This window comes from Liolophura sinensis, chromosome 7 (assembly GCF_032854445.1).
Source record: "Liolophura sinensis isolate JHLJ2023 chromosome 7, CUHK_Ljap_v2, whole genome shotgun sequence".
NCBI lineage: Eukaryota > Metazoa > Mollusca > Polyplacophora > Chitonida > Chitonidae > Liolophura > Liolophura sinensis.
The window spans coordinates 22,784,259-22,797,358 of NC_088301.1; the positions used below are offsets into that span (position 1 = coordinate 22,784,259).

At 39.0% G+C, this 13,100-nt stretch overlaps 1 protein-coding gene across 1 annotated transcript; it reads left to right on the plus strand.

Annotated features, from left to right (window-relative positions):
• The first annotated feature begins 93 nt into the window (after window positions 1-93).
• LOC135471128 (uncharacterized) lies at window positions 94-10,957 on the plus strand. The gene is made up of 2 exons (XM_064750207.1): window positions 94-599; window positions 8,513-10,957. Exons 1-2 carry the CDS (start codon window positions 272-274, stop codon window positions 9,433-9,435), a joined length of 1,251 nt encoding a protein of 416 aa, XP_064606277.1. The 5' UTR covers window positions 94-271; the 3' UTR covers window positions 9,436-10,957.
• The last annotated feature ends 2,143 nt before the right edge of the window (window positions 10,958-13,100 follow it).

Sequence of the window (13,100 nt, forward strand, 5' to 3'; positions counted from 1 at the left end):
GTCAGGTTGTCTCCGACATACGTGCTGTTCCTCTAGAGCCCCACCTTTATTATATAGTGACACCTTTACCTTAGTGAATGCGGGTGACAACTTGGGAAAGGTAAATTTCTATCAGGTGAAAAAACGGCTCACCTGTTTGTCACCGTGTGACAGGTACTGGTCAGTTTTCACACATACACACCTCAGCCGGACATAATGGTCAGACGAACTGACCGGCGGTGAGGCCATATATCGAGGATAGGGACTGTACCTGGCGTACGTGTGACGGAAGATGAGTAAAAAACCGGAGCTGTTCAGCAGGAAGAAGGCCAAAGCGCCCGAGTCTCCGTCTGTTGTACCCCAGGGTTACCAATGGAGCAACCAAGCTTACACCCTCAAAGACATACTCCGTAAATTCAAGCTTCCCTGTGTGGTGAAATGTAACGTGTCCAGCTGCTCCCTGCTATGGGAGAACTTCTCTTTCGATATGAGACAGCCTTTAATGCTGTTCTCAGTCCGGAAAGTCAGGAAAGTGTACGCCCGGACATTACAAGTGGACCCCACCTCGTCCCAGTACGTTCAGTATGGTCCGGCCATCGTCATACCTGAGGACTATGCAGGTGAGTTAATTAAATTACAGGTGAAAATTTTACCAGTCGAGTGCAGGTGTACTTAGCATGTGAAATGTGGCAAAATTTAACTGAGTGCTGTAGGCTAGGACTTTTAGATGAAGTCGCAAGAAGTGGAGTTACGAGGTTTTTTTTATTTGTACATGTAACATATGACAAGTATATGGTGTATTAATGCAATACTTTTTGGCATAGGCCGCTGTCTATCTGGTTTGACCTTAATATTATACACCAAGACACTCTTCTACCGAGCAATCGTTGTCCAAGTTGTTTGAAAGTGTTTGAGGGTTTTGTCGTACTTAGCAAATTTTCAATCATATGACCACGAGGAGTCATTAGGTGTGTGTACATATTTAATGTGTCCTCTTGTAGCAGGGCGAGCCCATGCCGCCAAAAATTTGCCGACATTCAAGTAAGACACCCAACTCCGTCACATTATATTAACACCGGGCCAACCAGTCCTGTTTCCTTGCTCTAATATCTCAGTGTTAAGCGCCAAGCGAGGCAGCAACGAGTACCATTTTTAAAGTCCTTGGCCTGACCCGATCCGAGTTTGATCCCTTGACTCTCGACTACTGGGGTTGCGACCGTTGTTTTCGTAGCATATAGCAAAAATATGGTTGTATTAATGCTGATATTAGGGTAACAAGGGCAATAGCCTATACAAGACAACGTTTTCCAGTCTTCTAATCCTGTATATCTGGCTTGGCTTCAGTGTTATACATCAGTTCCACAAACCGACTGTAGACCGAGTTGATTGTAACTACCATTACAGTGTATGTCTTTGACATCTCCACATGTAGGCCGAGTCATTGTAGTTCCAGTTAACTTGGCCTATCTTAAATCGCATTGTGGAACGAGGTCTGGAACATTCTACGTCATCACTCGCTGACGTTTTGCCACAAATATTGCCACGTTTCCCAAACGCCGTGTCGTTGCTCCTGTAAAACACAAATTTCTGATCTGTCTGATCTGATGTCTAACACTGAAACACGTGTGTTTTTTAGTGCATAGGCACTGGAATATAGACCTCGACGATGTGTTTATTATAGCGTGCAAGAAACTGTGATACTTGAAAAACCTGCCCATGCATAGGTTATTTTGGTTAATTGTTTCTACATTTTTATTTTTCCACCATTTTGGATCACATTTAACACACACAAACACACTCTTTTTTCTGTAGCAAAAAAAACATGGCAATCCTACATATTTTAAACTTCTTCATAACGAAACAGTATACATGCGTGTGCTTGTTGTTCTTAATGTGACGACCCTGTTTTGTTTACAAGCTGTTTGATGGTGAGTTCATTGTGTTTGCAGTGTGATATGTACACAAGGTTCAGATCTATATCTCCACGCTAATCAATAGTCAGCTTATCTGCCCATAATGTTTGCAGTGGTATTTGAAATAAAACATTGTAACCAGACATCTTTGGCCTATATATGATAATATTGATCATTCTGTTCATTGTTACAAGTGAATCAGAATGTATTGGTCGCTTCTGATCATTGTTGAAGGTGAAAGCATTTGTTACTTCTGATCATTAGCTGTTATAACATGAATACATTTAAAAGGGATTTTGAATGAATAAATCTGACGATATATTCTTGAAAAAGTTGAAGAATTTAAAAGTAAAATCTAGTCAAACCGTTGTGCATACGGCTTGCAATGGTCAAGTCTTCTTAAACCTTTAATTTGGCTTGCCTATTTGAAATAAAACAGTGTACCAAACATCTTTGGCCTGTGTTTGATGATATTAATTACTTATCTTGGTCATTGTTAAAAGTGAATCAGAATGTATTGGTCACTTTCAGTTACTGTTAAAAGTGATTGCATTGGTCAGTTCTAGTCACTGTTAAAAGTCAATACATTGGTCACTTCCAGTCACTGATGAAAGTTAATCAGAATGCATTGGTCACTTCCAGTCACTGTTAATAGTGATTGCATTGGTCAATTCTAGTCACTGTTAAAAGGGATTACATTGGTCACTTCTAGTCACTGTTAAAGGTGAATACATTGGTCACCTCCAGTCACTGTTGAAAGTGAATCAGAATGCATTGGTCAATTCTAGTCACTGTTAAAAGGGATTACATTGGTCACTTCTAGTCACTGTTAAAGGTGATTACATAGGTCACTTCCAGTCACTGTTAATAGTGATTGCATTGGTCAATTCTAGTCACTGTTGAAAGTGAATCAGAATACATTGGTCAATTCCAGTCACTGTTGAAAGTGAATCAGAATGCATTGGTCAATTCTAGTCACTGTTAAAAGGGATTACACTGGTCACTTCTAGTCACTGTTAAAGGTGATTACATTGGTCACTTCCAGTCACTATTGAAAGTGAATCAGAATGCAATGGTCACTTCTGGTCACCGCTAAAAGTTAATGCACTGTTCACCCCTAGTCACTAGCTGGTATAACTTGAATGCATTGAAAAGTGACATCGTGAATTTGACGATATATTCTTCAGAAAGTTGCAGAATTTAAAACTAAAATCGAGACATACCATTCCTAAACCCGTGATCTCTGTAATGAAATCGCATGACGTGCTGTACCTGTATATATATTTACGTGGTACGAACTGGTTGCCAGCATATAGAGGTCACATTCACACGTTGCTTAGGGTATCATGTTAACACTGGAATGTGATCGGCACAAAGACTATGGATTTTCTCGTCCCCACAGTATCACTGACACTGACAACCCCAATTGGGATGATCGTTCTGTCCCAATTTCAACAAAAGTTACAGATATATTAAAACTACAACACACTGTACACGTCCGACGCGGGTTTTACGTTTTGTTACAAAATTTTTTGCTATCACAAGCTTAAACATTGTTGTTAAGTTAACGACGCGCGGTTTTTTTTTTAAAGACTGTTGTGAGCCAGACATCGCGTATTATGTTACAATAACCCAACAGTGCATAAAGTAAGATAAGCATAAACTATACCGTGCTATATAGAGTAACAGTAAAATTTTATTACCTCCAAAATGTAGTTCCTTTGTCGATTCCCAACGCCCGGTAAGGAGCTCGGTTACTATCTAATCGGTCGAGTCGCCATTTGCGCAGTCTTTATGCTCGTTCAAGACAACTTGCTTTCCACTAATATAGTGTGCATATACCGAGCGTCACGAGCAGGAAAGTTCATGAGTACTTTGTTAAAGGTCGGTGGTTTTACTTATGCATAGCAGCTAACCACCCAACAAACTGACCACAATCGTATAGAAGATGAAACCTTGAGCATACACTCGAAAAATTACTCTGTTGATTTTAATTGATACAATACAAATACGGCAACACCCTGAGCAATTTATAACACATTAATGTCTGTAATAATCTTAATATGTAAACAGGAATTTAGGAATTTGCTTTTTTTTTAGTTTTTTCGGCTACATGAAGATTTAATTCATTTGCGATATGGCCCGAGGCAATGGACACCAAAGCTGTCGCAAGGAATGATGGATTAACTGACTGAATGGTTGTTGTTAAACGGTTTACACACAAAATTTATCTGTTAAATTTGAAGTCTGTTATCTGAGTGATGATAGAATGTATTCTGTTATTACTGCTAATTGTTGTGTTAAATATAAAACACGCATTCTGATAATTCATTATAACCATTCCACTGGATTAACATGATGTTATGTTGAATAAGACACAATATTGTGTTATAATAACAGAATACAGTCCAGCATCACTCAGACAACAGACTGTCTCTGCAATTTAAAACATTAATTTTGTGTGTATGCCGTTTTACAACAACTAGTCAATCAACCAATACATCATTGCCTCCGGTCATATTGCAAATCAATTCCTAAATTCCTGTTTACGTATAAAGATTATTGCAGATATTAATGTGTTATAAATTGCTAGTGTATTGCTCTATTAACAGGAATACAAGGAGCCCCTACTGACTGTAATCATTGTGTTAAGTGCGGCGAATCTGAGGTTCTTGGTATAGCGAAACGATGTATAAAGACACAATGTAGCCTTACGGTGAATAATAGTTCAATGTGAATGATGAGTTGAAAGGACATTCCGGATGCTTTTCAGGGTGTACATTTCTCCGGATCCCCATGTATGGATGGGTAAACACACATAAATGTTACAAGTGTAAAAATTGCCCTTATATATATGAGTAGTCACAATGCGTATAAGGGGCAAAGAAGTAAACACTTTTTACAGTGAAAAGAGACCTGCTAAAGGGTGACCTTAAAATACAATACAGACCTGGGTAAGAAACTCCATATAACCAGGGATTACGACAACGGCGTGGGAATATTTGCAGCCACACCCTGTATGTACTCAAGACCAACGAAATCAAACACACATGTAAGAAAAGGCAGTGCTTTGCTTAATTTACCGAGATCGGGTATCCAGGATGTTATATATATATATATATATATATATATATATATATATATATATATATATATATATATATATATATATATAGAGCTATTTTGGAGCGTTGAAACGTACGGTGGTACGCATATAGTAAGTCGCTTTCAGCATTACTGTAGACATTCAACATTACTGTAGACATTCAACATTGCTAATGACATTCAACATTACTGTTCATGTTTAACGTTATTGTAGACATTCAACATTACTGTAAACGTTCAACATTACTGTAGACATTCAGTATTCAACTTTACCGAAAACTGTCTTCCGATATGCCTGCGAAGACAGACTACTGTAATTTGTCACATGGTCCACTCGGTATTTTAACATTATATAACATTTGACAATCTGACGAACACCACTATCTGACGAACACACGTCGTTTACGGAATTGGCCTTGTGATTATTGATCTAGCTGCAACGTCCATCATGGTTGAAGGCATGTATACGAATGTCTTTTCGACGTATGGATTAGCTGGATATATAGTGATTCATATAGATAGAGCTGGATTGTGGTTCATATATAGAGCTGGATTGCGGTTCATATATAGAGCTGGATTGTGGTTCATATATAAGACTGGTTATATAGTGGTTCATACAGCTGGATTGTTTTTCGGTGTTCTAGGTTGTCGGTGTACTTTACCTTTTACCATCGCTGTGCATGGACTGATGCATTCTGTATATAGCAGCTGTTTATCATCGCATCATAATGAGTCTCAATATATCATATATTTATTTGCCTTGAATATTTACAAGCTCACTATTATTGTCGCGATTAGTGCTCCAAAATATGATCAAAGCTGTTTTACGTACAAGTTCTATACGTTAAAGGTCTGGCAGCAACCTGCGGATGGTCGTGGGTTTCCCCCGGGCTCTGCCCGGTTTCCACCCACCCTAATGCTGGCCGCCGTCGTATAAGAGAAATATTCTTGAGTACGGAGTAAAACACCAATCAAATAAATAAATAAATAAATCTATACGTTAATTATACAGCTAACAACAGCCAGTATTGTTCGTCATCGCACTTAACCGCATCATCCATGAGTGTGTACGTGTAACCTCGCTTTAATCGGCGTTTACAAACATAAGTACACTCTCTACACATACAGCCTAAAAGGATTCCATTCTCGACATACATTCTTAGTCTTTATAAAGTGTTTAACTTTTAGGATCTTTTTGCTTCCACATATAGGGTTGTGACACTGTTTGAACTAACACTCAAAAAATTAAACTGTTAATTTTAACAGAAAATCTGTTGTCTGAGTGATGCTAGAATGTATTCTGTTATTATAACACAATGTTCGGTCATATTCAACATAAAATCCTGTTAGTCTAATAGAATCATTCTTCATGTTGAATTAATGGAATATGTGTGTTATATTTAACAGAACAATCTGCTGCAGTAGCAGAATATATATTTTAGCATCACTCAGACAACAGACTTTCTGTTACAAATTAACAGATTGTTTTTATAGTGTATCCACATCAACGAATTCCATACGTCACTATTTATTTATTTGGTGCGTTACTCCCTATTATTTTACTTATGCGCGCGAATGCCTGGCTGGACGGTTAGCGCGCAAGCGCAGCACACTGACCCTCTGTCAGTGAGCCTCTCACGATCCAATGAGGTTTCTGTGAGTTCGTCCAGCTCATGCTGGCTTCTGCGGTCAGATGCAGGTAACCGAAAACGAAACCGGTTACTTCTTGGACGCGTGAAGGTATAGTTCTCTTGACTGACCATCTGAATATTGGCACAAATATAGCGTATGGGTTAAGACTTCAGTTTAAAGACAGAGCTATACAGTACATAAATATAGGCCTATATTTATGCCTGATGGAATGTTTAGGAAAATAATTAAAGAAAGAAAAACTATATATCCGCTCCATCAAGGAACGTCAAGCTGAATCATCCGGCATGTTTTTATGTGACAAGGTGAAAAGAGACAGCCAGATGATGTGTCATAAGGGCTGGTTATCAGGCACTAAGTATTAATGATTAAGACATGTAGATAGTTTGCTGTTGAATACAACACTCATGTAGAACGTTCGGCTAACAGTCTTATACTGGATAATATAGTAAAAGGCTTGCGCCATAGACCGTAAAACCAGAGCAGCGACAACTGTGATAAATGATGACGGGTTTCACGTAACCGGTCGAATGCGGCCTCTTGTCAGTTTACCTCAGTAATGGTTTTATTCTAACTGCTCTGTAAATGCTTACATAATAGCATACTAGTGCTACAAGCCACATAGCACTATGACTTAAGCAGAACTAGGTAAACAAAATGCATGATGCAATTTATTACACGACACTGGTCTAGAATTAAATCAAACCATACCACATATGGCCTGGTATAAGAAGTTACATGTACGGGTTGATGATCCTTATTATTTATATCGGTGTAGTACTTTTGTAAATTTCAACCCCCAAAATATATATTCCCAAACTATTGCGCGGTGCTATGCCATGTCATCATATCATATGTAGCTGCCATTTTTCTCTACAACGTATCAAAAAATTAGACCAGCATACTTAACCAGCACTTTTTAGCTGTTGCCTTTGGAAGTGAAATCATGGCATTTTGTCACCTAGGTAGGCCCTAGGGGTGGGAAGTAAATTTGCTTTAGACATTGAAATACGCTTAACAGGAGCACAATTTCAGGACTGTGTATTTGCATATCAGGACAGGACAGAGGAAGTTGGCAGTTTGAATTCTTTAATTAATACATGTACATCCACGAACAGAACTTTCAACATAGCAAACGAATGAAATAAGCACTCGGTACACATGCAGGGTCGAATCCTTATGGAAGTCGGAAAAGATCATCATCGTGACATGATGTAAAGCGATGGCACGAAGCAAGGGTACGATGCTAACATCTCTTCGTGCCATCGTACCATCGCTTCGTGTCACTGTGCCATCGCTTCGTGTCATCGTGCCATCGCTTCGCATTATCGTGCCATCGCTTCGTGCCATCGACGGGTGATGGCGCGATGGTACAGTGATGGCCTTATATGGATTCCATAGCTCCTTATTAATTTAATCTTAAAAACATTTATAAAAGAAGACAAAAAATAATTTAACCTTATAGTTGTTTCGGAATACTGGTGGAAACAGACCTAAACTGCCTCAGCTATTTTGTTTACACGAGCTTGGTTACTGCAGACATCAACTTTAAATCTGGGATTCTTACGAACGCGTGGGAGGCGCCATGTTAAAGAATCAAGAAGCACGATTTCGCGTCATCGGTACCCCAGGCTCAAACGACTAACAGGGTTCGGGTGACGTTAGCGGAAACAAGTGAGGTATATATTTAAAGGAATAACCCCATCCTGATTGGTTAACGTTGGCAACATGGCGACGAGTTATCTCGGTTATGCGATATCAAAAAATAATAGGTTTGCTTCATATGAGATGCTTTATTGATGTATGAATGCGTTTGGTTGTCTTAATATAGACAGTAATGACTACTCTTCCACGTGTGTTTACAGGTTGGTTTTCTACGGCTAGCGCGGAGAAGGAGGGTACGCCAGTCCACACCAGTCCAGAGCAGCTCATCAAAAATGGCGTCCGCAGTTTCCTAAACACTACTCACGTGGCGTCGCTGCAAATGCAAACGTCGCTAGATGGCGCTGTTCGGTTCACTCAGCGGACTCTTAATCCCGGAGAAGTACTCAAGGTGGGGAAGGTTTACATCGGTGGAGTCACGGAGGAGAAAAAATGGAAACTGCCCCTCAACAAAACGTCCAAGGAAAAACATAAAGAAATAAAATATCTTCTATGCTACGACGACAAAGACTGGGAAATTTTAATACCGTTTGGCGCGAACTGCAGGTTTTACGAAACCTCCACGGAAAATAACAATAAACCCACCGGGTCTTCCGTCGTCAAAATGAACGACGTTTTGGACACGCAAAAATTCCCGGCGCTTGCGCAGATGATATTCGGGGAACTTCCGGCCTTGATGTGTTATTTCACGGGGTCCCTGCACTTGCTCGACAAATTCGAGGAGGAGACAGTTGTGGCCGCCACGCTTGGTGAAGAAGTGAACATGATGTTTGAGATTGGCGTGGCCTCGTCCATACGCTATAATCTCGCACTGAACGAGAATCACATACAGAACAGCGACGCCTACCGACGAGCGGCGTCAATGTGTAAATCAGATTTACAGAGTTACGTGTCAAACATGAAACTGGCTTTTACACTGAAACCGGAACTGGAGGAGTTGGATGACCTGAACTATGATTTTTACGACCTGGATAGTATCCCGAGTTACCGAGGGGACGACGATGACAGCATACACTCCACTACCAGCGAGAATCTTCACGTGAAACCAATCGACAACAACAACGGGTTTAATCGATCATCCACATCCAATTTACAAACGTTTACATACGATACTGTGTCCATATGAACAAAATAACATATTGCCCAGAACGACCTGAAGGTGGTTCTTTTGAGATTTGATGTATATCTTTTTTACTGAAATATTTTCTTGTTTGGTTTAAAATCTATCAGACAAATACAAGGTTCATGTTATAGTCGATTCCAGTACAGGTCTCATCATGTAATTATACCAGTACAAACCTATTTTGAAAAAACACGACAAGCAAATTGGTTTTCTGTTTCACTGCATGCATGAAGCAAGCTAAAGTAGTTTCTCGGAGAAAAGTTCGAAATGAAATGACAAGGAACACACCTTTCTCCAAGTAACAAGCCAAAACGCGCAGAAGTTGAAAAATCCTGCAAAAATTTGATGTCGGCTCACATGCACATCTCAGTTTAGGTGAATGGCCAATGTTAAAAGATAGGATAGACAGACATATAGACAGAGCAACTTATAGAGCTGTTTGTCGCATCTAATAATAATTTATAATTGATAATTTACAATTATTAATAGTGGTAAAATAACTACCATAGTTCGCCATGCTACCATAAAATGTCCTCATTATTGTTTTGACCACCACATGAGCAACACGTATTGTTCGTTTAAACTCACTCTGTGTAGGCCTATGCAAGGAGTCTCTGTTGCCATAGTCAACGGAATATCAAAATATTTCTTTCATAACAGAAAATAGCGACAACAAGCGAATTTTCAGAAACCAGCAAGCTTTAGGCAATACCTGAAATTTCAAAAGTTGGCCTCATGGGCAACCAAAGACTTTGTCGACCCTTTCGCATATTAAATCGGAAACATTAAATCGAAATCGTGTTCTTCAGTGTTTAAAGCAATTCGTTTGACTCGAAGCAAAAGACGTGACTGTTTGAAGTTTTGTTGGACCAGCGACATGTTACTTTGTCTAACGGCTCATTTCTACACAAAGCTCTATTGAGAGGGTCAGTGTCGTGTAGGCTGTAAATGGTATGGAGTTATAAATAATGCATGACACGTGCGACAGACTGACACAGTCACTCTCAGGGAGGTAGTTTCATATCAAGACATGTATATAATGTACGTATCTATATATATCCCATACCTACCTGCCTTAGTCAATTCATTACATGATATTTCCATTACGGGGACTTGCTTGTGAAATCTAACCCACCTTTGTGGATTATTTGTGTACAGAAGCTCTTTGTTTTACGGGATTTTTTTTTCTTCTTCAGGTGTATACGAGTTAGACAGTAACACGTTTACCTCGTTAAGTAAGGATTTAAAAATACGTTAATGGATTCATTTATTCTAACGCCTGCGCTATGACTGTCTCTCTTTGTGATGAGACAGCGCGTTAAGCGATCTCCCTTTGCCCGTAATGCTCTTACGATATAATTCTGTAATGGTTCAGTTAAAACGGATATATTTCTGAAGAAGAAGAAAAAAGATACGATCTTGTCGCATAATCGGCGGTTTTTCATTTTTTTATTTGTTATGCTTTACTTAGTCAAAACTAAACGGAATGTCTGTTGTCTGAGTGATACTGGAATGTATTCTGTTATAACAAAATACTGTGTCATATTCAGCATAATAATCTTTATGTTAAGTAAATAGAACATTTGTGCTTTATTTAACAGAATGATCATTAACCGATTGTATCATCACTTCTATCATCACATCTATCAACAGACTTTTTGTTAAATTTAACAGAGAGTTTTTTTTTACCCGTTATCACATTGAAACACATTAAATCCCCTTGAATATATTAGTTCTACGTTCTTAGCACATATCTGCTTTTGTCATCTATGAGACATTTTGACATACTAAGTTTAGCTCAAACATGGAACAGCGAAACCAAAATAATATCACAAACCGGAGATATGTGATCAAAACGCTTTGTGAGGTCTATATGTAAGGTGAGTGACAACAATATCCATGGTATAGAAGGGCGTGTATGACGGAAATAAACACTGTGTCTTGTGCTCAAGCGTTGTACATTGTCAGTTATATGTAAATAGTGTAAATCTGTGATAACTGGTATGCTCTGTATAGTGGCTTTGTCATGGAACCGTATTTATATTCATTTCGCGAGGTCTTTGGGTCAAGGACCGCACCGGTGTCTAATTTATATCTATTCAACCGAAAACAAGGTGCCCTTTTGCTACATGTACAATTCAACCAATACTTTCTGAGTTTCTGGACTAACTGCAGGGGCCTCCGCGGCGGAGGGGGTTAGCACACCCGGCTCGGTTTCCTTCCATCATAATGCTGGCCGCCGTCGTAATAGTGAAATATTCTTGAGTGCGGCGTAAAACACCGACCAAATAAATAAATAAATAAATAAATAAATAAATGTATTAACAGTGAAACTCGACTTAAGTTCCTCCGTCTTTAGGTATCCTTTATACTGCCACAAAGTAATATGCGTTTTTTCAGTCTGTTCATTATAACAGTATAGTCTGTTAGTACTCTAGACCTCGTCGTTGTGCAAAATATTTATGTAGTTTATTACATGTACATATTGGATTGTTTTGTATTCATTTCATATCGATGTTATCGTGTATTTGTGCACTTTTTTGTGACTTTTCGTTACCCCCCCCCCCCTGAGTTTCCCGTTATCCCTCAGGCCTTACCATTAACCCCCTGACCTTTCCGTTAACCCCCCCACCCCCTCCCGACATTTCCGTTATTCGCCAGACTTCCGTTATCACACAGACTTCTAACTGGTCACATTTTTGTTGCTAGAGGTTAAAAAAATCTTAATGTATCATGTGACTTGTGATAGAAATGTTAGGCAACTTCTGTTAGCATTAGTTTACCGATCACCTGTCTCACTGTGTTCCGGAGGCACAAATGACACCGCCTTCCTTCGGGAATTTCTTACGTTCACCTCCTCAGTTTTTACCATCATTCGTCGAGAATAAACAACTTTTTAGGAAACTTTTTGACAGGTCACTATGCTACTGTAGAATGTTCTTTGTCTTTAGCGAATCCCTTACTCTGTTATCATCCAGACATTTGTCATTCTGAAAATTGTTATCACCAACAAAATTCTGTTATCACCAACAGAATTCAACAAAATTCTGTTATCACCAACAGAATTCAACAAAATTCTGTTATCACCCACAGAACTCCTTGAGACTATTATCTTTGAGGCTTCTGTTATCTTTGAGACTTTTGTTATCAAACCCTCTGCCTGAGAGGGCGTTCATTTACATGTACGTGTGTGTACACATTAAATCGTGAATTTCTACCACCCTGTATTATGTGTTTACATTAGGCTTGTCGCACCTGCTTACCTTGGCACATCCAGTTTAAGGATATATGTTCTGTTTTTAACAAACTTTCACATGAGCAACCTCTGTTTGATTACTTGAATTTTAATTGTTTACGACTCTTGTGACTATTTGAGTACGTTTCTGCACGAACCTCTGTAATATTATGTCGGTTACAATTTCAATGGTTTGGCGTGAATCAACAATGGTCTGGTAGTACATTTGTAAGATGAACATGTGTAAGATGAACATGTGTAAGATGAACATGTGTAAGATGAACATGTGTAAGATGAACATGTTTATATTTGTTTTCTTCATTGGGTGTTTGGCGTCAGTTGCTTTCAGTAATTATTGGTCGTATCACAACAGTGTCTCTTCGTGCTGTGTTTGTCTCATTGTCGCAATATTTATAATGCTGCCTCACTGGAA